General features: G+C 40.8%; 2 protein-coding genes across 3 annotated transcripts in view; one reads left to right on the top strand and one right to left on the bottom strand.

The window, feature by feature from the left end:
* Positions 1 to 3,651, bottom strand: part of LOC126473396 (probable isocitrate dehydrogenase [NAD] subunit beta, mitochondrial) — a 69,934-nt gene extending 66,283 nt beyond the window's left edge. Inside the window, exons 1-2 of the mRNA XM_050100405.1 lie at positions 3,554 to 3,651; positions 3,333 to 3,392 (exon numbers count right to left, since the gene is read on the bottom strand). Of these exons, the coding sequence (XP_049956362.1) occupies positions 3,333 to 3,392; positions 3,554 to 3,634 (141 nt within the window). The 5' untranslated portion in view covers positions 3,635 to 3,651. The remainder of the gene's footprint in view (positions 1 to 3,332; positions 3,393 to 3,553) is intronic.
* A 202-nt stretch (positions 3,652 to 3,853) lies between these two features.
* LOC126473397 (casein kinase I) overlaps positions 3,854 to 23,922 on the top strand; it is a 104,986-nt gene continuing 84,917 nt past the window's right edge. The window contains exons 1-2 of one of the 2 annotated variants that reach the window (XM_050100406.1): positions 3,854 to 4,115; positions 4,424 to 4,530. In XM_050100406.1, the coding sequence (XP_049956363.1) occupies positions 3,993 to 4,115; positions 4,424 to 4,530 (230 nt within the window). In that variant the 5' untranslated portion in view covers positions 3,854 to 3,992. The remainder of the gene's footprint in view (positions 4,116 to 4,423; positions 4,531 to 23,922) is intronic. The other variant, XM_050100407.1, reaches the window with a different exon arrangement.

The following is a 23,922-nucleotide window of genomic DNA, read 5'->3' on the forward strand; positions in this document are numbered from 1 at the left end:
TGTGGTGTGGTGTGCCTGTGTGTGTGTGGTGGCCAATCTAGTTTGTGGGGCTGGAACTTTCTTGTGGTAAGTTGTCATTTTTTTGTTTTTGGTGTGTGTGTTGTGTATTGGGGTATAGGGTAGTGTTTCATTGAAATTTGTGGCTGTGAAGGTTGGTATTGGTATTGGGAGATGTTTTTGAGTTACATAGGTAAAGGGAAGTGGTCGATCCTAATTTATGGGATTTGGAGCTGCTGTTGAGCTATATATTTGGAGGGAAGTGTTCAATCTCAATGTTTGGTGGAGTATGTTGGGTTTTGGAATGAGAGATGGGATTGGGAGCTGCTGTTGAGCTATATAGGTCAAGGGAAGTGTTCGATCCCAATTTATGGGATCGGGAGCTGCTGTAGATCTATGTAGGTCAAGGGAAGTGTTCGATCCAAATTTATGGGATCGGGAGCTGCTGTAGATCTATGTAGGTCAAGGGAAGTGTTCGATCCAAATTTATGGGATCGGGAGCTGCTGTAGATCTATGTAGGTCAAAGGAAGTGTTCGATCCAAATTTATGGGATCGGGAGCTGCTGTAGATCTATGTAGGTCAAGGGAAGTGTCCGTTCGTAATGTTTGGTGGTGCATTTTAGTTTTTGTATTGGGAGATGGGATCGGGAGCTGCTGTTGAGCTATATAGGTCAAGGGAAGTGTTCGATCCAAATTTATGGGATCGGGAGCTGCTGTAGATCTATGTGGTGTGCGCGCGCGGTGTGGTGTGGTGTGCCTGTGTGTGTGTGGTGGCCAATCTAGTTTGTGGGGCTGGAACTTTCTTGTGGTAAGTTGTCATTTTTTTGTTTTTGGTGTGTGTGTTGTGTATCGGGGTATAGGGTAGTGTTTCATTGAAATTTGTGGCTGTGAAGGTTGGTATTGGTATTGGGAGATGTTTTTGAGTTACATAGGTAAAGGGAAGTGGTCGATCCTAATTTATGGGATTTGGAGCTGCTGTTGAGCTATATATTTGGAGGGAAGTGTTCAATCTCAATGTTTGGTGGAGTATGTTGGGTTTTGGAATGAGAGATGGGATTGGGAGCTGCTGTTGAGCTATATAGGTCAAGGGAAGTGTTCGATCCCAATTTATGGGATCGGGAGCTGCTGTTGAGCTATATAGGTCAAGGGAAGTGTTCGATCCCAATTTATGGGATCGGGAGCTGCTGTTGAGCTATATAGGTCAAGGGAAGTGTTCGATCCCAATTTATGGGATCGGGAGCTGCTGTAGATCTATGTAGGTCAAGGGAAGTGTTCGATCCAAATTTATGGGATCGGGAGCTGCTGTAGATCTATGTAGGTCAAGGGAAGTGTTCGATCCAAATTTATGGGATCGGGAGCTGCTGTAGATCTATGTAGGTCAAGGGAAGTGTCCGTTCGTAATGTTTGGTGGTGCATTTTAGTTTTTGTATTGGGAGATGGGATCGGGAGCTGCTGTTGAGCTATATAGGTCAAGGGAAGTGTTCGATCTTAATCTATTGGATCGGGAGTTGCTGTAGATCTATATAGGTCAAAGGAAGTGTCCGATTCCAGATAATATTGTGTTTTGTGTTATTTGGTGAGTTTCGTGATGTAGATTTTTTTCGTCGTTTTGCTTGGTTTTGTATGGGGGTGGGTGCCTAAATTTGTTCATATTTAGTTTGTCCCCACCCAAAAACCCCCAATTTCCCACGCTTGTCCCGTTAGAGTCATTAGGCTTTTTGTGAAACGTGTGTGTGTGTGTGTGTGTGTGTGTGTTTTTCGCTGTATTTTCGTCTTTATGACATGTATGTAACGATTTTATATCCGCCATAGGAATTGTCATTTATGGTCGTTTCCGCTATATTTGTGACATCATGGGTCAAAGAAGATGGGTGAGATGGGATGCTTCCGTATTTCCGGAAAAATAGCTCACTAATATATATATCGATATTTTTTGGAAAAAATATCGGTACTTTATCAACAGCCCCAGTGCACAGAGTTTGGCAGGTTGCTGGTGTGGTACAGAAATTTTTGTAAGCATGATCATCTAGCATTGGGAATGCCTTGTGCAGGCTGACTTCTGCAGAGGACGCCAGGAGTACGGCAACCCACCAACTGCAGATGCATGTACTGGTGGCAATGGTAGACTAGTGACTCACCAGGCCACAATAATGGACTATGTTTGAACCATAGAGCTCAAGTGAAGTTTTCAATATTGGTTTTTGGAGCAACATGTACTTTTGTTAGAGTATGAGCTATATATATCAAGGGAAACTTTAGAGGCCACATTTTTGTGGATTCAGTTACAAGTATATTTAGCACAGGTGTTCGTTTTGCTATGTATTTACTATTAGGAGTGTTGTTTATTTGCTGCCACCCAAAACCCCCTAATTCCCACAGTTATCCCCATAGGAGTAATATATATATATATATATATTGAAGTAATTGGATTATAGTTTACATGATTTACTTTGTGACATCATAGTTGCCAATTTGTAAGATCTGTTTACAGTGTGTATCACAATCAGTAGCGAAAACTGACATGAGTGAAAGTGTACAAAGGAAAGGGGGGAGGGGTGCACCAAATAATAAATCACTTTTGGTGAAAGATATTCCCTAGCTGGCCCTGTCTCCACATCACCAAGCTGAAATGTATTTGTCATCTCATGCAATACTTGTTATTCCTATGCGTAATTAGTAAAAGTTTGTTAGTAAAGCACTATGGTTCTCAAAATCAAGCTTGACATCAGGGAGAGCTCTATGTCTTAATGACTTCTCTAATTCACTGTAGGACTTTACCAGTACAGTTCTGCTTCTTACAGTACAAGAATATCCCTTTGTTCTAACAAAAACAAATATTGCACTTTAAACGACAAAACTGTAAATATTAGAAATAAGGATAACAGTATATTAAACCCCTCAAGAATAAAATGAGTGTTTCTGAAAGGGCAGAAAAAGTAAAGAGGTAAGTATAAGCAGAATTTGTTCTTTACACAGGAAAGGAATAATTTATCAAAAAATCATAAAGCTATAAAGTGCCACTGGCCTGACAACACACAAATATGATTACACTATACGGTCAAAGACACAGCTATTACAGAAACTAAATCAGGAACAATGTAGTGACTTTTGCAGTCAGGCGTCTCACAAAGAGTCAAAAAACACACACACAATGCGGACCGAATATACCTGTCATCTGGATTTAACAGTGCCACAACTAGCAACATCCAAATCGCAACGCTGACCGAAAAAAATGTTATGCAGAATACTAGTGAGACTAATCTTCAGACAACTTTACCATAACCCATGCTTAACGGGAACTTTACTCAGTAATAGAGCTGACGATGTATACTTACTAATGCTGAACACGAACCAGTGACGTGAATATTTCGAACTGGAACTGCTACTTGCTGCGCCTGAAAATGCGAAACTAGTTGTGTAGTTAAACTTCGCATTCAAATACATAAAACATCCAATGATCTCAATGTCATCTTGTATGTCATCATTTGCAAAACAAAGAGCAGAATATATTAAATCTGTGGTCATCTTTGACCAACTCACTCATTTGATATCTGACCTTGGAAATTATCTTCGCCACAACCGGTCTCAGCAACGCCATTTTACAGCAGAAGAGCTTCTGCGCCCTCTTTAGAAACATTTACAAAATAATTCGCAAGGGTTTTGTTTCAGAGAGGTAGCTAGTCAATATATTCTCTTATCGGAGTATTCAATCAAGCTTCATTACAGGCCCGGTTATTCTCGGAGATACAGGAATTTATTTTAATTGTTCATGAGAGCATTAGCTAATTCTCGGTGTAGTCCAAATAGTATTTGTAAAGTAGAATTTAATTGACTCTGGAGAGAGTGACCATGGTGCATTGCTTCGCTTTGTTACGTCAGTAACTCGGAGAGAGATGTCGGCGTGTAGGTGGCAGTGGTAGTGTGTGTGATTATTGATTTAATTTTGTTATTTTGCCTCACTAAATTCCCTACTTAAATACTTAATAAACATAAAAATGGCAAACCCATGTGCTACGGCAAAGGAATTCATCGTTGGTGGAAAATATCGGTTAGTGCGAAAAATCGGTAGTGGTTCGTTTGGTGACATTTATCTGGGCATCAACATTACAAATGGCGAGGTAAAGTCAGTTATTTTGTGCTAGAAACTACGCAAATTGAGCTGAAGCTCTGTCAGTGCGTTTGTGAAGTAAAACTAGAACAGACTTCGTATTTGTAAAGATCTTCATTCGAAGGTCTGTAAGTTACTGGCAGCCATCATCAGAGGCTTCACTTATAGATGAAAGAACAACATATGATTCAGAATAAGTGTTTAGCGTAATGTCACAAAACTAGTAATCCATACATTGTGCATACTGTATGTAAGTAGGTGTCTTAAAAGCCATTATATATTGATGCTTGTTGTTAATTGCGTTAACCTCGTTTGTAGGAAGTGGCCGTAAAATTGGAAAACGTCAGGGCCAGACATCCTCAGTTGCTGTACGAAAGCAAATTATACAAGGTCCTGAACGGTGGCGTCGGAATACCACATATACGGTACGTTATAGAGCGTAATTTTACAATACTTCAGTGTATTGAATCAAATTTATAGTTTCTCAGGTATGACAATTTGTTCTTATATACCGTTAGTTAAATTCTGTCGAAGTCTGCGAAACGATTGAGTCGCTACGTTAACTTAGAAGAAGCGTCTGTGTTGGGAGGTCGTTTTTAAGCACTGTTAATGACATGAAATTTAAGTGGAGTATCAGAAGATAGTAGGCAGTTTGAAAGTTGATGAGGGTAAGATACTTGGATAAGTACCCCGATTAAAATTTGATTAGTTTAAAATGTTTAATTAGATCTAAATAGGAAACTCAAAATGGGATATTGAGTCGCACTTTCATGGTGTCTGCATAAGCTCTCTAAAATTTGTAGAGATTACATGTTTCATATTTATAGTGCTTCATTTTTTGATAAAGTGTAACACTAACAGAATGTTTACAAAAGTAATTATACAGTTTTCCCTTGGATATTATTAGACATGGATTATATCACATTGAGAAAGCATTGAAAAGTTGTGAGCTCCTTCACATCTGTCAGAAATAAACTCTTACCTACTGTGAGTTGTAAATATATGTATAATTTTATGAATTACACATATTGAAAATGAATTATTTTTTTATTATTTAACTCAATCTTTACTTTGTCAACAAAGGATGTCCCCTAGTCATGTAGGAAATTTTGTGCAGTGAAGTAGTTTGAACACAGTGAAAGAGTGAAACTCAAGTTGTTTAATACTTTTTAGTGAGATACTGTTATTAATTCTGTTTGGGGAACTACTTGGAAAAGTGTAGCCTATATTACTCTCCCTCAGTAAATGCTGTCATTTGTATTAGGCACTTAAATTTCTAGTGCAAATATTTACATTACTTGCATAATTGTCGAATTTGCTGCACAGAATTGTAATGATTCTGCCAATCTCAGTATTCATAAAAATTGCACAGAAGTTTGATATCAGGACTTTGTTTACATGTAGTTGATTCAAGCTGCTGTTTATTTGCGAATTGCTTGCTCTTTCAATTTTGTTATTGAAGAATGTGATTCCACAGTTGAAGTGTAGTATTTGTATTTGTTTAAACCCAAGATTAAAATCACCATCTGCCTGCATTGGTATAGGTTTCCTGTAGTTTGTCATTTGAGGCTATTACTGGGATGCTGTCTTTTAATAACCTCAGTCATTAATGACCTCATTGTCAAAGTAATTTTACACTGTGCCCAACTACTCACCTTTCTCCATTTGTCATTTTAACAGTGTGGCTACTTACTGGCATCAGTACTTTTCTGTACTACATTTGTTTCATTCTGTGTACTATGAAGCTTCATTGATGAATCCAATAAGATGCTTTCTATGTAGTCTTGCTTAATAACCACTTAACAGACCTCAGTATTTTATATATAGTGTGTATTACCAAAAGATTCTTGGATTTATATGGCAAAAAAGAAGCAAAAGCCTGCTGAATTATGTATTACGCAGTGCTTTTGAGGTATCATAAGGAGTATATTATCTGTTTTTTGTGCCATTATTATTCTGTTATAAAGGAATTAAAATGTTTCTCATAAAATGGTACAATTACGGGAAATATGAAATGTGCTGTATAAATATGAAAGATTCCACATTAGTCTTCATTTCTTTAAAATTATTCTATTTGTACTGTCTGATAATACAACATACTAGATTAAAGATATGACTGTGTTGTGGTAGCCTTCCTTGGGGTGTAGAAGAGTTCTGTCATATGTGCATACTTACATATGTAGTCAATATTCTTAAATTTTCACTGAGTCTAATAGTGTCATATTTGTTATAGGGCAGAGGGAGGGACATAACTAGTCGTGGAAACAACCATGTAATAAGACAGTTTTTTATATATTTGGAAAAATTATTCTTATTAATGAACCTGAACTGCCTGTAGTCTGTCACAGTTAGGCTTATTCTCATTGATGCCTTGTAGCAAAAATTTTATACATAAAAACTTTGAATTTCTACCAGAAAAGCAAAATTTATATCAGAAAATATTTGAAGTCACTAAACGTAAGGCTGCCATCAACGCAAAGATTATTTTGAAGATTAATATCGTCTACTATGTATGGTCTTGTTGGAGCTGATATCTTTGCCATAGCCTTGCCTTCTGTGACCAGTGAACTTACTTCCTGAGCCAGTTTTAGGAGGAACTTAGGTCTAACACAGTCTCCAAACTGTGATGACTTTCCATTTTTTGCTTTAAAAAGTCAGTGCCAGAGGGGAAAGAAGCAATAAGTGACAGAAAAAAATCCCAGGAACACGATGGGATCGAACCAAAGATGTTCGTATTTTTGATCTGGCACTATCTCACTGAGCCAGACGTTTGGTCAATGGTGGTAGTGTTCGTGTTTTTGCTTTTGAAATATTACTAATGTTAAATTTTACAAATTTTTACCACTTTGTGTGCATTGAGTAGATTTAACATATCATCAATGCCACTTCATATTTTCTTTGCTTGGAATGAAGCAGTGCCATATAATTTTAAAAACCTACTGTACATCTCGTGCTCTCTCCAACAAATCATTGATTTGTTGCCAGTGTGGCAGGCATAATTCATTGTTTGTTACCACATCACATTTTTGCTGTACTTGCTCACCCAGTCATCAGTCTCAGCAGCTAAGGGTGGTGTTTCCTGTGTAGCAGCAGAAAGTTTGTGGAAACATAGACTGCAAAGGTTTCTTATTGAAGAAGGGTTGTTTGGCATGAGATCCCTCCAGATCTAAATCCATTCTCTTTTTATAGATACAGCAACTGTGCTTAACTATAATTGTCCACTTCACATGTGCTTCCAAGTGGACTTGGGTAGTGTTCAAGAGAAGTACAGATTTGGAAGAAATGTTTTCAAATAGCCGATAAACTGTTTTAGTAATTCTTCCGTGGTTTGCCACAAAGATATTTAACACTAATGCTATAAAGATTCATTCTTTGGAACATGCAAACCCCCCCCCCCCCCCTCCCTCAAAATAGCCCAATTTCTTACTTGTTAATCTCTGACCTTCCATCCTTTCATCCAAGATGGCCTAAAGTGAAAGATTAAATATAAATTCACATTTGTAGGAAATTAACTGTTGTCTGATAGTTCACATTCATCTACTTGTGAATAATTACCCACCACAGTTAGACCATTGCCATTTTAACACACATGATTTGAAGATTGTTGAAGCATTTAATAAATTTACGCAGCACTGGTAAGTAATTTGTTAATTAATGAAACAGTGTGTTTTGTTCAGTTCTTCAATGATGACATTCAACAGACTAGTGATGAACAGACATAGTCAATGGTATCTTTTTCCACCCATTCTGGTTCCTCTACTACTCAAGCTTATAGAGATAACTAGCTGCATGATCATTGCCTGACTGATACAAACTAGAGCAAATAAAACAGTAGTTGCATGATACTTACTTGTGTATTTTAAACACTTCACTGGTTACACTCAAATGAGTCGGCCTCGAGAGAGAAGCTTTGCTGATTTGGGTGTGCTGATATTCTTTGCAGAAGCGTCTGTTCACACTGTGTCAGAAATGCAGTTAGGCAGCAACTTCAACGTGAAGCCTCAAAATGGCACACTATCACATTCCAGATGATAGTCATCAATAAAGTTTTCATCTTGTACTAAGGAATAAATAAAGTTTGAAGTTGCTCATCGTTTGTTATGAGATCAGAAAAGTGTGGTTTATTAACGATAAGCTGAACAGGAAGTTTGAAGGGAATTCAGAAGATTGCATTCTCATTAAGTTGTTGGGTCATTGGGGTCATAAAATGAAATGAGTGTTAGATTCTTGTGGCGAAGAATGAGAAATATTGAAATCTGTACATGACCCATTGCTCTCTTTGTCATACAGAAAAAGTTCAGTTAAAATTGATTTAAGACTTACTAATTGTGCTGTCTCTATCATCAGCAGCATTATGATCTCAGTTGGATAGTTCACTAAAGTTCTTTACCGACAACAAGGGAAAGAAAATTCTCAACTTGCAAAGTAACAAGTACCCTTGAAAATAATATTTTTTCACCTTGATAAGATTTTTGCTTTCCATTGTTATTTGCGAAACTTGTCACACAGTGTTCAGCAGTTGCATTGAAATATTACTTATTGTGAAAGAGCAGATTTTTGTTGAATTTTTATGTGCATGTCTAGGGTGTGATAGTTTTACTTAAGATGTGTTTTATATCCATAAGTGACATAAAACTATAAAATATAGGCACATTAAACCTGCCATACAGTAATAACTCATGCTAAAAGTTTTTCAGCCAACCATATCTAATAATTTCCAATGATCAGTAGTATGTTTGCACCAATGGAAATGAAGCACTGGGTATCACAGAGACACGGTGTTTGCTCATGCAACAAGACAGTGCTACTAGCAGAGCACATTAAACCAACCAAGAACCATCTATATTAACAGATACAATTGTATCATGAAGAAAAAGACTGCTTCAGTTCTATGATAAATATTTATGATCCAGCTAGTTTTGCAGCATTAGAGCCACATCTTGAGGGATAAATCTCTCCTGGTATTTGGATGCCACTTTTGCCAAAAGTCAGTTATGTGGAGGCTTCATCCTCCAAATTTATTGCATTTGTCTGTTTGTGATTTCATGTAGTCCTTGTGACAGATCTGCAACTAAAAATGACCAGAGCGAATACAATTGAAAAAGGTCTGACATTGGCATTCCCCTATTCTAATGCATATAAACATGTTGCTAACCCTTATGCCCCCCTCGCAGTACAGTGATAACAAAGAAACTGTGAGAACGCCATGTGGCAACATGGGTTATTGGCCACACATTGACATAAATAACTCAAAATCCTTATGCTGCATTTGGGAATTATTATTTATTCAAATATGAACATAAAGTGAAAGGTAGGGTGAAATATACACAGATTAAACAACTTTTTATGGCTACTACCTAAAGCTGGTGAGATATACAGGGTGAGTCAGGAGGAAAGGTTCAAGTGTTCCTGAACAAAGAACTTCATATCGATATATGCCTTATTTGGAATGATTTCTGAGATGGAACACATTTAATATCACTTTTGCGTGTTTTTATTGAATACCTTGAAAACTACCCCCTCCAGCAAAAACATGTTTGCAGTACAGAATTTAACATTAAATTTACTGCAAAAAATGTCCTATTGATTTTTTTCTCTAGTCCTAATAGTTTGAACGAAGAGAGCACAAAAATATTGAAAATTGTTTGATGCACTTGTGCTGTATCTTAGGTAGTTTTTATAGGATCTGTCAGTTTGAGGTTGCTTCGTAGCTTGGTAGACAAGTGTCCTCTATGAAACTGTTCATCTTCATTTCTGCTACGTTGTATAATACATCAAATGAATAACAATGTACCTTTAACATGTTGGACCTCAGAAGTCATTCGGAGTAGGGTATATATCCATATAAAGATTTTTTAGTCACTATAACCCTTCAAAGCATGTACCTCTCCCCCATCGACTCGTCCTGTATAGGACATCCTGATAGACATCTGAACTCCTCTCCAATTCCTGAGTGTGTCCACGTCATCACATTATAACGACAGTTTTGGTGTAGAGTTTCGCTTCATACACACCATTAAGAACAAATGAAGGCACTATAATTCTCTTTATAGTGGTGCAAGTTTTACTCCTCCACCCCACCCCCACCTTAATGGTGGTAGCAGTAATTAGTGTGAAAATTAATAGCTTAAAAATCCTTACTGCCACTGTTGAACTGAATTAATATTCAATGTCTGTAGTATGTATATCAGTTTGAGTGCCAGGTTTGCAGTCCATTGGCACTGTGATTTTCTCAGAAGATCTATTAGTGACCATAGAAGTGTCCCATCTCCCATTTATAGTTTGATGTAAATGTCTGCAGACAAAGCTATATTGTGATCGAATAATTTGAAGTTGCATTTTGTTGATCTGCATTTGTATTACCATGTAACTGAAATATTGTTTGTGTGCAAAGACATACTGTCTTGCATGGATATACCCAGAGAGAGGGAGAGGGGGTGGCTGTGTGGTTCTAGGTGCTACAGTCTGGAACTGCGTGACCGCTACGGTCGCAGGTTCGAATCCTGCCTCGGGCATGGATGTGTGTGATGTCCTTAGGTTAGTTAGGTTTAAGTAGTTCTACGTTCTAGGGGACTTATGACCACAGCAGTTGAGTCCCATAGTGCTCAGAGCCAGGGGGGTAGGTGTAGTGCCCCTCACCTCAGTCCAGAAAATTATAGTCATAAACTTAGTTGTTACCTTGCTCGGCCGCACAGACCAGTGTCATTTCAGTATCAGTTTGAAGAAAGACAGAACATTTAGTGGATATTGACTAATAACCCTTTGTAGTAAAAACTGAACACCATTTCTCTATACACCACAAAACTAGAGGGAATTATGCCACTCAATTCACTCATACCTAGTATACGCTCATGCTGTCTTAAGATAGTTTTCAGTCATCAACGTATTTAACACACACAATTTAAAATGACGTGCAAAAACTTGTACAATAGCTGTCAGGTTGCTTTTTGGGAGACGTGTCCATCAGGCCTCAATAACACGGGTTTGTTTTGGAAGACTTAGCACTCCTTAGATGGTCAGTGCTATAGAACCATACGTCCCTAGATGCAATAAGTAAGCATTTGGATGCTGTTGATCTAGTACTTGGGCTGCTTATCATTTGAAGAAAAAAATGAAGATAAAAATTGACCTGTAGAAAGATGCATATGGAAAGTTAAGGTTGAGTGAAGAAGACATTCACCACACCCTTGTGTGTGTTCTTAGTTAAGTGCCTACTGTACATTACAGGAAATTCGACTGGTGCCCTTATCCCTTTTCTATGAATGTTATTTTTTTCTTTTCAGTTCACTTTCGTTTAAGTCTTTTGTCATACACCCATTTACTTGACACACCGTACATCTGGTAAAGTATTCTTTGTTTCTAAAGTGAACGCTTTTTTAATTTTTTCCACGCCTCTGTACTCAGAACGCCAAAAAAAGCAAAACATAACGTTTAAGAATCGGAAGGAAGCTCGTTAGCCGAGCTCGTTGTCTGTACTTAAGGAAATCTCGTGAGAGAGTTGGGAGGATATTGCACAATAAGGCCCACAGACGTCACAATATTTCATGTATTGCGCAATATATTTTTAAAGTTTCTGAACCTCTCAGTAGTATTTCCCAACCTTTCAAGCCAAGTTGCGCATATTCCTTTCTGTTGCGCAGCCGGAATAGTGCTCACATTAGCTGGTTGGTAGTTTTGATGGCGGCCATTGTGTGTAGGAAGTAGCCTGTATAGGCGCGCGAAGGAGCTGGCGCGCCGTCAGCTGGCAGCCGCGTGCATTTCTGGCCGCCACCGCCGCGCCCCGCCCCGCTTTGTCGTCGCGCGGGGCACACGCGGCCTTTCTCCGCCGGCCTCGCCTCGCCGTGCCTGGTCGGGGCCACTAGGCGTCTCCGCCCCCGCCGCGCCAGTCCATTTATGCCCGTTACTCTTTAGCGTCAGCACTTTCGGATGCCTCCGCTCTTCCCGTGTACACGCGTCATAAGCTTTGTAGCGTAGGTTGTATATTACTCCACTTGGACAGTGAAATTAACTTTTAATATCACTTGCGACTTGAAATTTTACAGACACACACATATTGCAAATAGATCGTACGGAGTGGCCCACTTCGCTTTTTTTCATACTTAACAGAATTTGAGCTCAGGTCCCAAACATCCACTTGCTGGATAAGTACAGTGAGCTTTTCAAAAACTGGCGAGCAAAACTACATTGACGATTACGAATCGATGTTAAGCATAAAAAAGTTTAGAAAGTCAATAGCTATGCCGATTTTCCTTCAAAACAGAGGTTCCGTATGTAGCGTTTACTCCTGTAATCGCAAGGTTGCCGTTTCGAGTCTACTTACAAGGGAACCTCCCCATCGCACCCCCCTCAGATTTAGTTATAAGTTGGCACAGTGGATAGGCCTTGAAAAACTGACCACAGATCAATCAAGAAAACAGGAAGTAGTTGTGTGGAACTATGAAAAAATAAGCAAAATATACAAACTGAGTAGTCCATGTTGAAGATAAGAAACATCAATGAGAATGAAAACTTAGGAGCACTGTGGTCCCGTGGTTAGCGTGAGCAGCTGTTGAACGTGATGTCCTATGTTCGAGTCTGCCTTCGAGTGAAATATTTAATTTTTTATTTTGAGCACATGGTCAGATTTGCTTGGACATACGCAGGATTTGACGGTCTACACACGGAAAAATTTGAAAACGTTAAAAACATATGTTTTGACAGAGCACAGGGAAAACTATGCTACTGTGAAACTTGCATTCATTTGTTGTAGTTTATGTGACAAACTCTTATGTTTTCATAACTTTTTTGTGAGTGATTATCACATCCACAAGAAAACCTAAGTCAGGCAAGGTAGAAGAATATTTTTACCCATTCGCCAAATGTACAAGTTAGGTGGGTCTGCAACATATTCCTGAAATGTGACGGACATGCCATCACCAGTGTCGTATAGAATATAACAGATGTGTTTTCCTGTGGAGGAATCGGTTGACCTACGACCTTCCGATCAAATGTTTTCGGCTCCCATTGGAGAGGCACGTCCTTTCGTCTACTAATCGCACCGTTTTGTGGTGCGGTCACAAAACACAGGCACTAAACTTATTACAGTGAACAGAGACGTCAATGAACGAACGGACAGAACATAACTATGCGAAAATAAACTTTTCACTCGAGGAAAGACTTGAACCAAGAACCTCTCGTTCCGCAGCTGCTCACGCTAACGATGGGACCACGGCACTCCTGAGCTCACACCATCCTTGATGTGACATATCTTCCGCATGGACTACTCAGTTTGTATATTTTGCTTATTTTTTTCATAGTTCCACACTACTTCTTCCTGTTTTCTCGATTGATCTGTGTTCAGTTTTTCAAGGCCTATCCACTGTGCCAACTTATAACTAAATCTGAGGGGGGTGCGATGGTGAGGTTCCCTTGTTAGAAGCTATCTTTTCAATTTTTTTATTGTGTCCATTATCAAACGTCAGTGTTAATAGACAAATATAGAATCATTTTCAATGTGACTCATTGGTAAAATCTACGAATCCAAAGGTCATGGGTTCGATCTCAGTTCAGTCCGAGTGATTTGTCACCAATCACTTTCTCCACCTCTAGCAATGTTTATTTAATGTGAAAAACTCGGGAGTCTACATTAAACTGTAGATTACGTTTGACAACGTAGTTAGAGATCTGAGGCGGCCAACCTTTGTACGCCGTGCCTAATAAAGCACTGTCATGTTCGAACCAGCCTTCGGATGGCTGACAGCTTTACCTTAATTTTTAACGGGAATAAAATATTTCATCTGTAACTCCTAGACTCGTCAAGATCAATATTCACAATAAATTAAAATTTGGCACAAAAATGTGAAATGTGTTACGGTAAATAAAAAATATCAATAATATGGTTTTTGACTTCATTCGTAATATTATTTATTAATGAAAAAGTATGTTCTGTGAAGTTTCTCATTTTTGTAAAAAATTTTAATGTATCGTTACTACGCAAATTTTCATGGAATTATTGGATTTAAAAATACACTTTCATTAAAAAATTTGTGGTCAAGTATTTGTTGATAAATGTTTCATTCTTATAACAAAGAATACAAATAAAGATAAAAAAAGCTTCCAGCTAGAGCAGTAAAAGAACTTTGCGATTACAATACACCAACGCCTTGCACGCAGATACAGACGGCTGTTAAAACTTTCGAAACTTTGTATACTTTACACTGCTCATGAATCTTCAGTGTTTTTGAGAAGTACACGGGAAATGACCTTAAAAGTCTTAAAAGTATCAAGAAAATCTAGATTTCCAGTTCGTGAAGACCCCTTGGAAGTTATGTGAAGCTGTTGTCATAATGAGGCATATCCTATTGTCTTACGCGTTATGTTAATTTTCGCAGTGACCAAGCCAGGAAGACCACTCCGGACACCTAACCCGCTACCGAATTACACTGCCCGCACAACGCACACTGGTCAACATACACTATCAGAACAGGCCTCGGAAGGCCCAGTGGGACTGACCGACCGCCGTGTCATCCTTAGGCTATGGGTGTCACTGAATGCGGATATGTGATCAGCACACCGTCCTTCCGGCCGCTGCTTCTGTCAAGTAGTTCCTCAGTTGACCTGAGGACTGCGTGCACCAGGCTTGCCAACAGCGCCCGTCAGACCCGACGGCCACCTATCCAAGTGTTAGCCAAGCCCGACAGCGCAAAAACGTGGAGTAACTGACGGGAATCGGTTTTACCACTGCAGCAAGGCCTTTGACATGGTCAGTATAGTTGCGTGAAATCTCAGGTGTTATGCTTAAACTTGCGGATCACCTGCAATCATTTATGTCATTAGACTTCGCCGCATACAAATAACCTAAATTGGAACGATCACATAGATAATATTGTGGGTAGAGCAAACCAAAGACTGCGATTCATCGGCAGAACACTTAGAAGGTGTAACGGATCTACTAAAGAGATTGCTTACACCACGCTTGTCCGCCCTATTCTGGAGTATTGCTGTGCGGTGTGGGATCCGCATCACGTGGGAATGACGGATGACGTCGAAAAGGTACAAAGAAGAGCGGCTCGTTTTTTATTATCGCGAAGTAGGGGAGAAAATTTAAGTGCTCGTTTTTCCCGCGTGCCGTTCGTGAGTGGAACGGTAGACAGCTCGAAGGTGGTTCATTGAAACCTCTGCCAGGCACTTTATTGTGAATAGCAGTGAAATCAAGTTGATGTAGATAGTGTGTGCTGCATGTCATTAGCGGCGCGGAGGCTCGTGAGTGAAAATGGAACTTGGTGGCAACCATTTCTATAAGTAATTCCGCGTTACAAATCTCTCCCCAATATTTTATAACAGAATCAGCTGAAAATTTTTCGAAATGAAGTACAGAGTTTAATTTAAGGCCGTTTCCGGACAGGAATTTCAGGTAAAGTACGATGAAATGAGTATGTTATGAGTATCCAATTCTGTCAGCAACATCGGTAAAACTCGAAAGCCTTAGGCCATATAGGATGTGTGCTTCAGCATCTTTTTCTCCCCGATCTTTTAGATCGTAAAATTTACGTAGCAAGAACAGTAGTTGAACATGAGCGAACTGTGTGGACAACAGTGTGACGCGTCTGTGCGGTGGTGACGATTTGACATTTGGATAAGACACTTTAGAAATGATACAGTGCGCTACCGATGGAAAGGCCTCATGTCGTAGGCAAAAGATCTGACCACGAAGGGCCCTTGTACACCTTCCGGTTAATTCTTAAGGCGGACCTCGCCAAACGTGAATGTTCGTGGACGAGGAGCTGGTGACGTCACAGCGTGAAATTCCACGTTACACTATATTGCGAAGCGTGCAGGGAAGAATCTGACAGGTCATTTCCTTTCTTCGTGAAGAGGAACGTCGCCAGTGAGGTGCGGCATAGGTTGTACGTCACAAACAGAACGTAGGAGACGCCATATTGTATTAAAATCATACCTGTGTGGTGTTGAGCTCCGTATTTGGTGGTTTTTATATTACAGCGTACGTGGTATATTATAAGCGGTTTGAAACCACGTTGTGAAGATCTCTAGAAAACATGTCGGTTTTTATAAATGGAAAGGTTTCCTGCGTTCGATTTTTGTATTATAACTTGAACGCCGTGAAAGTATGTCGTTTAAATGCTATGGCTAATTATCAAAACCGTGTTGTTTTTGGTACACTCCGTTATACTTAAATATCACATAACATCTGTGGACGCAGTCTTTAGACGTAGGTGACAGTTATATACCAAGAAGCTTACCTGCTGGAGTCTTGCTGTAACCGTAGCGTAACTGATTGTGCCGTGAGCTGTGAAGGGAAAGGTGACAGATTCTGTAAGGCTATTAGCAATTTTTCTTCACCGTGTGTGTTCTAAAAGGATCTGGGAATTGATAATCAATAGAAGCATGATCTCTACTACTCGATATGTTTATTATAAATAATGTATTTGCTGCAATTCTAGTTGCATATGCCAGCGACTGGAATGTTAACTCGGTGGCCAGAAGTCTTGACGTGTTGCGTCTGCCAGAAGAAAAAGCTGCACACAGCAAAACTTGTGTAAAAGATATGTTACTATCTCTTGGTTTTGTGAATTGCCTCATGCTTATATCTTACCGGTAAATATTATTTTCAGTGATGGTGAGCAGCTTCGAAAATTACCTCCTGTTCCATTCGAATGAAATTGCGATACGAAAATCGATCGTGAAATCTATGTGATGAAATACATCAGAGTGATGGTAGTAAACGCTACGAATGCGGGTATAATGCACGCGGAAATTGACGTTAGACACTATACTTACACACTATTAAATTTAAAACTGAAAATGTGAAAGAGATTCAATCACATTAAGAGCCTCTAGATATTTTCCCGTGTATGTGCTGTTCCTCAACCAGCAGTTCGCAGTTCAAGCCGTGGACGAGTCAAGAGTCTTACTAGCGATTTTCTCTGCCTTTCCTCGGCAATCGCTACAGTGTTAACGCGACTATTTCATGCGCATCTATTTTCGTAAACAAACTGTGTGATTAGCGCGCCAGATTCAGGGAAGTGCCGCCGGAGTGCGTAGCGATCGCAAATCAAGACGAAGAGCAAGTTCTGTGAGATGCAGTAGGTCGTTTCACAGGGTGCAGCAACCACGACGGATATCACGTCTGGCCTGCTTCGCGATCAGAAACACGTCCTTTGTGACGACTGCTTTAGTCTTCCTTTCGACCAGGACCACTCTCACCAACACCTCGCTACAACCCTTTTTCCCAGTCCTCTTTTTCCAGTCTACGAAAGTGCCTCCACAGGATACCCGATTTGCACCCATTCATGCCGAACGATATTTTCGCGTCGAAAGGAATTTTGAACAGTTTCGGGCTGTCTGTTGACCCAGTAGTGACACGTTCTAATGGTACAGTTGTTCTGAAGACTATTTAGAACTACTGGTTCAGACATAGTTGTGAGGGTGCAGGTCAACGGTATTTACTTCTTGACCAGAAGATATGTAATTTGGATCTATTAAATGATTCATTGAAGTAGTCTGTGGGATGAATGAACGTGTCTGGAAGGAATGTATGTTAAGAGACACGATAAAATTGAAAGTAGCAACATGCAGTAGCTATGTTTGTACATTAATAACTAATTCGACAGGTAGGAACTATTCGGAAATGGGGAAAGAAAATAGAATCGCGAGCAGCAGATTCTGGCAGAATTGAAGCTTTGAGAGTGTCGTATGAATCGTGCAAGAATAGCTCAACCTGTTAAGACAATTGCCGCGGAAGATAAGTGTTCACAGTTCGAATGCCGATCCAGAATACAGTTTTGATGTTGTCAGGAAGTTTCAGTGACACTCCATAGTCTATGGTAATTATCAAAGAGGCCAGATAAATACCTCGGAAGAACTCAGGAACAGCATAAAGAGGCCCTCACACGCTCCATATTTTGAAACAATAATATATTATCAACTGGGAAGTGCGAAGTGAAGACTGTACAATACTGTAACGAACATGTCTGCGCTCAACAATATGGAACTCTCGTGTATTGCGATTGAGTTGCGTACCTACCAGAATACAAGTAGAAATTGCGCGAAAGTTAAGTCTGTGAGGCTTTCAGTGAATATGGATTAGTGGCTCATTCAGGGCAGTATGACACGTAAACGACGACAACTAATTAAAATTAAACAAGTGAACTGTGTAATTTACCGTGTCCACGTGGCATTCACGTAATTCTTTGCAATATCAACTGTGTTATTTATTAATTACTAATCGAAAACTTACATGATCGTATATCTATACTATGACAACCGCTGCAAGAAAAATAAAAATATATGCTCATTGGACAGCTGACTTGATCTTATTTCTCAGTTCTGAAACTGCTACAAATAAAATATTTCTGCGTGTTTTCGTGACACCGTGACTTCTGTTTCCTCTGCTGTTGGGACAAAAGAGGTATAAGAAGCAGTCAAATGAAAACGGAACGTCTGCCACAACTGGACCATAGAATTGTTTCACTCAAAAGTAATCACCACAAGTGTTAAAACATTTATTCCACTGGGATTAGGGACGGTCAACTCTTTATTTCGTAGAGCGGTCGGCCGCTAATGGATCCACAACCGCACTCACTCTTGCATTTCCTCGTCCGTCTGAAACCGACGTCCACGCATGACTTTCTTCAGGTCGCGAAAGATGTGTAAATCACACGATGAAAGATCCGTGCTGTACGAAGGATGTTGCAATGTTTACCAAACAAGGCATCGAATCGTAGCCTTTCAGCCGATTGGCAGTATAGGGGCGGTCGCTATCGTGCAGCAGGATGCTTCCTGTTCTCGAGTTCCTCGAGCGTGGAACTACAATCAGTGCGCAACTCTATGAAGACACACTGCAGAAAGCACGACGCGCTCGAAAGTCAGGACCAGGAATTCGGTCGGACGGAATCATCCTGTTGCACAATACCGCCCATCCCCTCGCTGCCAATCGGAAGACGGTCGCGCTTCGGCGGTTTTGTTGGGAAACACTGCAATAACCTCCGTGCACCACATATGTTTCACAGTGTGATTCTTACATAATTTGCGACCTGAAAAAGGCATGCAAGGGCGTCGGTTTGTCGGACGAGGAAGTGCAAGAGTGGGTGCGGTCGAGGATCAGTCAACGGCCGACCCCGTTCTGCGAAAGAGGAGTTGATAGGCTCGTCTCCCGGTGGGATAAACGTCTTAACGTTTGCGGTGATTAATTTTGAGTGGAACCGTTCTATGATCACGTTGTGGCTGGTGTTTGGTTTTCATTTGACTTCAGCGCATACCTGGCGTTTCCTGATCAAGCTGTAATTTTGTTTCTCAAAGTATGACAGTGTGCTTTCATCTACATCTTCCAGCTCACTTTTTGTATTTGTCATTTTTCGGTTATTTGCGGAAATTCATTCGCAGGTAATTGAATTCCTTTTGGTCTCGGCAATACCGTGTACTGTGTAATACCACCCTTACACAGTGCAATATATTGAGCCAACGTAAATATTTTTAAAGCTCCGCAGCCTTCTTCGTTATATTGCGCAAACCGTCAGTACCTAGCCCAGACGGGTCAGTATTACTGCTCAATAAATGCGGATCATGTGAGGGGCCTCGTAAGATTAGGAAATGAAGGTCGCGTAGACTTAAGGCCAGTGACCTTTATAATTTATTCAGTTATAGAAATCATCTTAGTCACATATTGGTTCATTAAAATTCATGGCTGCTGTCGGCTTTGCAGCCATCATCAAATCCAATTAGTGCAGCAGCGACACCTACGCAGGCACATATCAATACATCAGAAGTTCCCAACTATGCAACTGGTCTGAAGACAGGCAGAATCCAGTTACCTTGCCGTGGACTGCGAATGTGCACCAGAGATCAAAGGCACGTCACGAGCGCCCTACGGAAGTGTCATAGGACCATTCTTGTTCTCCATGTACGTAATCTATTGGATAATGTTTTGAACAGCTAGTTCGGAAGCTGACACGCAATGGAAATAGCGTAGACCTTGTAGCTACAAATAGGCCGGATTTTATCGATATCGTCAGTATAGAAACGGGGATTAGCGGTCATGCCGTCATAGCAACTATTGTTACGGAAGTTAATAAATCAGCCAAGCAGGATTGGAGAGATTTTATACTAGAAATATCAGGTGAGCAGTTGTTAGCATCTCAGTTACTGAATTGACATCCCTAAGTTCCAATGAGATGGACGTAGAGGAATTATGGGCAAAGTTCAAGCAGACTGTAAATCGTGGTCTGGAAAGTTACGTGCCTAGTAAGTGGATTAAGGATGGAAGACCCAACTATGGTTAGTAACAAAATTTCGAAAATACTGAAGAAGCAGGGTTTGTTGCATTCTTGGTTTAAAAGAGAAAGCGCGAATGACCACAAGCAGTCCGCCCCGGTAGCTGAGTGGTCAGCGCGACGGAATGTCATGCCAAAGGGCCCGGGTTCGATTTCCGGCTGGGTCGGAGAGTTTCTCCGCCCAGGAACTGGGTGTTGTGTTGTCCTAATCACAATGACACCCAAGTCGCCGAAGTGAAGTCAGCTCAAAAGACTTGCACTAGGCGAACGGTCTACCCGACGGGAGGCCCTAGCCACACGACATTTCATTTCACTACAAGCAGAGGTTAGTAGAGATTCTTGAGTCTGTGAAAAGATCCATGCGCGCAAGTGTAAAACTACTACCACTGTCATACCGTAGCAAAAGATCTGGCAGAGAACCCAAGAAAATTTTCATGCTGTGTAAAAACTCTAAACGGGTCTAAGGCTTCCATCCAGTTAGTTATGTCTGGTGTGGCACTTGAAGATAAAGAAAACTGAAGCCGAAGCTTTAAATTTCGCGTTCAAGAAATCGTCCACGCAGTAGAAACGTACAGTCATTTGGCCATCGAAAAGACTCCCTTACGGATGACATGGTAATAAGCATCTGTGGCGTAGAGAAACAGCTGAAAGAGTTGGAATCAAATAAGTGACCAGGTCCGCATGGAATCCCAGTTCGGTGTTATAAGAGTCCTCTACAGCATTGGCCCCTTACCTAGCTTGCATTTATGGCGAATCTCTCGCCCAGCGCAAAGTCCAAAGCGACTGGAAAAAAGCGCAGGTGACTCCTCTATGTAAGAAGGATGAAAGAAAGGACCCAGAAAATTAAAGACCAATGTCCTTAACATTGGTTTGCTGCAGAATCCTTAAACATATTCTCATTTCGAATGTAATAAATTTCCTTGAGACCGAAAAGCGTATGTCCACGATTGAGCATGGTATTAGAAGCATTGCTTGTGTCAAAATCAGTGTGCCTTTTTCTCAAATGACGTACTGTTTCTTACGCAATCGCCATTCGACGATTCCATAACCATCCCGTGTACCTCGTCCTTTATCTCCCCCCCCCCCCCCCCTTCCCCGCTGGATGATGCCATGGTCGTAAGATCTCTGTTGCTCCTATGATATTCCAGCGTCTTGTACGTTCCATCCCTGAATAGTTCCAGGGTGCTACAGTGTTCTACACTTACGGTTCTAAAACGATAGATAAGGCATGGAACACCATTCACAACCGGGTCATGTAGTGTTAAGCAGCAGGGGTGCTAGCCATTAACAGGGCCTCAGGTCTTCTTCCACACTGTATGAATATGTACCGACTCAGTGAGCAAACTGTACGCTATAGACCGATGCTACTTTCATCACCCTTTGGTCTCTGCTATCCATGACACTCTCTCTGCCCTTGGCCGTGCCGCCGCCTCATTAGTCTTTCTCTGGGTCCTAAGTTATATGTGCATCCCACCAGAGAATGAACTGGCTGACCGTTTGGGTAGAGGGGCGGATATCCCCCCGCCCAATTCTCTTTAAAGTTCCAGTTGCAGACATGCGGATACACATCACATCTCTCCTTGCCCAAAAGTCGATTGACATCTGGTGCGCTACAGCACTCAGTAATAAACTCCGCACATTCAAGGAGACTATTGCAGTTTGTCACTCTTCCTTCCGCTCCTTTCGGAAGGAGTCCACTGTCTTAAGCCGTCTGTGCATTGGTCATACCAGGTTCACCCATTGTTTCTTCGTGCGTAACGAACCACCCACATCACAATGTATCTGTGGAGCCAGACCAGAATGACGGTATTCCATGTATTTGTGGAATGTCTCTTTCGTTTGGCCCTTTGATTCCTTGTTCTTAATATTAACAGACGATTCACGGATGGTTGGACTGGTCCTCAGTTTCCTTCGTGCAAGTTTTTATTTCCATTTACAAGGTTTTGCTTTCCTCCTGGAGCAGGATTATGCAAATACCGCTTATTTATCCTACCGTTTTTTCAGGTTTAAATTTGGCTTACTCATTCATGGTTCTACTGCGTGTGTTTTTAGCTCCCTCACTTTATAGTTTGACCCTTCTGACTGGATCTGCCCACTTTTAGCGGACGCCTCTATCTTATGCACATAACTTTTGGATCGTGGGACTGATGACCTCGCAGTTAAGTTCCATAACCCCCCGTCCCCCACTCAGTCAAATGATACATTGCGAACTGTGGATGAAAGGCAAAAACTAGATTCCAGCATTTGACACGGTGCCCCATTGCAGGCTATTAACGAAGGTACGAGCACATGGAATAGGTCACAGATGGGTGAGTGGCGTGAAGACTTCCCAAACTGTAAACGCGGTATGTTGTCCTTGAGTATTCAGCGGAGACAGATTATCGTCAGGAGTGCCCCAGGGGAGTATGACTGGACTGCTGTTGTACTCAATGTACATAAATGATTTGCGGACAGAACAGCCAGCAATGTGCGGTTGTTTGCTGATGACGTTGTCATGTACAGGAAAGCGTCGAAGTTGAGTGACTGTAGGAGGCTACAAGATGACTTGACAAAATATCTAGTTGATGTGATGAATGGTAGCTAGATCCGAATCTAGAAAAACGCAAGTTAATGTGAATGAGTAGGAAAAAAACAGACATGTAATGTTCGGATACAGTATTACTAGCTTGACACGATCATGTCGTTTAAATAGCTCTGTGTAATGTCGCAAAACGATATCAAATGGAACGAGCATGTGAGAACTGTGGTAGGGTAGGCGAATGGTCGGCTTCGATTTATTGGGAAAACTTTAGGAAAGTGTGGTTTATCTGTAAAGGAGACCACATATAGCCGGCGTTGAGGCCGAGCGGTTCTAGGCGCTTCAATCCGGAACCGCGCTGCTGCTACGCTCGCAGGTTCGAGTCCTGCCTCGGGCGTGGATGTATGTGATGTCTTTAGGTTAGTTAGGTTTAAGTAGTTTAAGTGTAGGAGACTGAAGACCTCAGATGTTTAGTCCTATAGTGGTTAGAACCATTTGAACCAGTTTTAGACCACATATAGGACGATGGTGCGACCTATTGTTGTGTACTGCTAGACTGTTTGGGGTTCATACCAGATCAATTTAAAGGAAGACATCGAAGCAGTTCAGAGGCGGGCTGGTAGATTTGTTACCGGTAGTTTCAAACAACACACGAGTGTTTAGAGATGCTTCGGGAACTCAAATGGAAATCCCTGGAAGGAAGGGGATATTGTTGTCGAGGAATACTGTTGAGAAGATTTAGACAACCGGCATTTGAAGATGTCTGCAGATCTATTTTTCTACCGCTAAAATTCATTGCTTGCATGTAGTAGTTGTTGTAGTAGAACAGAATACCCTCCGCCATGCACAGTACGATGACTTGCGGAGTATCGATGTAGATGTACAGTGATTTACTAGCCATACGCTTACGTATCATTGCTACCGTAAATGCTGATTGTGTTAACCTACTCAGTAGCGTTTCGAGAAAAGATCTTGCCTCCAGGCATTCGCATATGAACTACCAGAACATTTCTACAACTCTCTGCTACTAA

Source organism: Schistocerca serialis, chromosome 4 (assembly GCF_023864345.2).
Source record: "Schistocerca serialis cubense isolate TAMUIC-IGC-003099 chromosome 4, iqSchSeri2.2, whole genome shotgun sequence".
Taxonomy (NCBI): Eukaryota; Metazoa; Arthropoda; class Insecta; order Orthoptera; family Acrididae; genus Schistocerca; species Schistocerca serialis.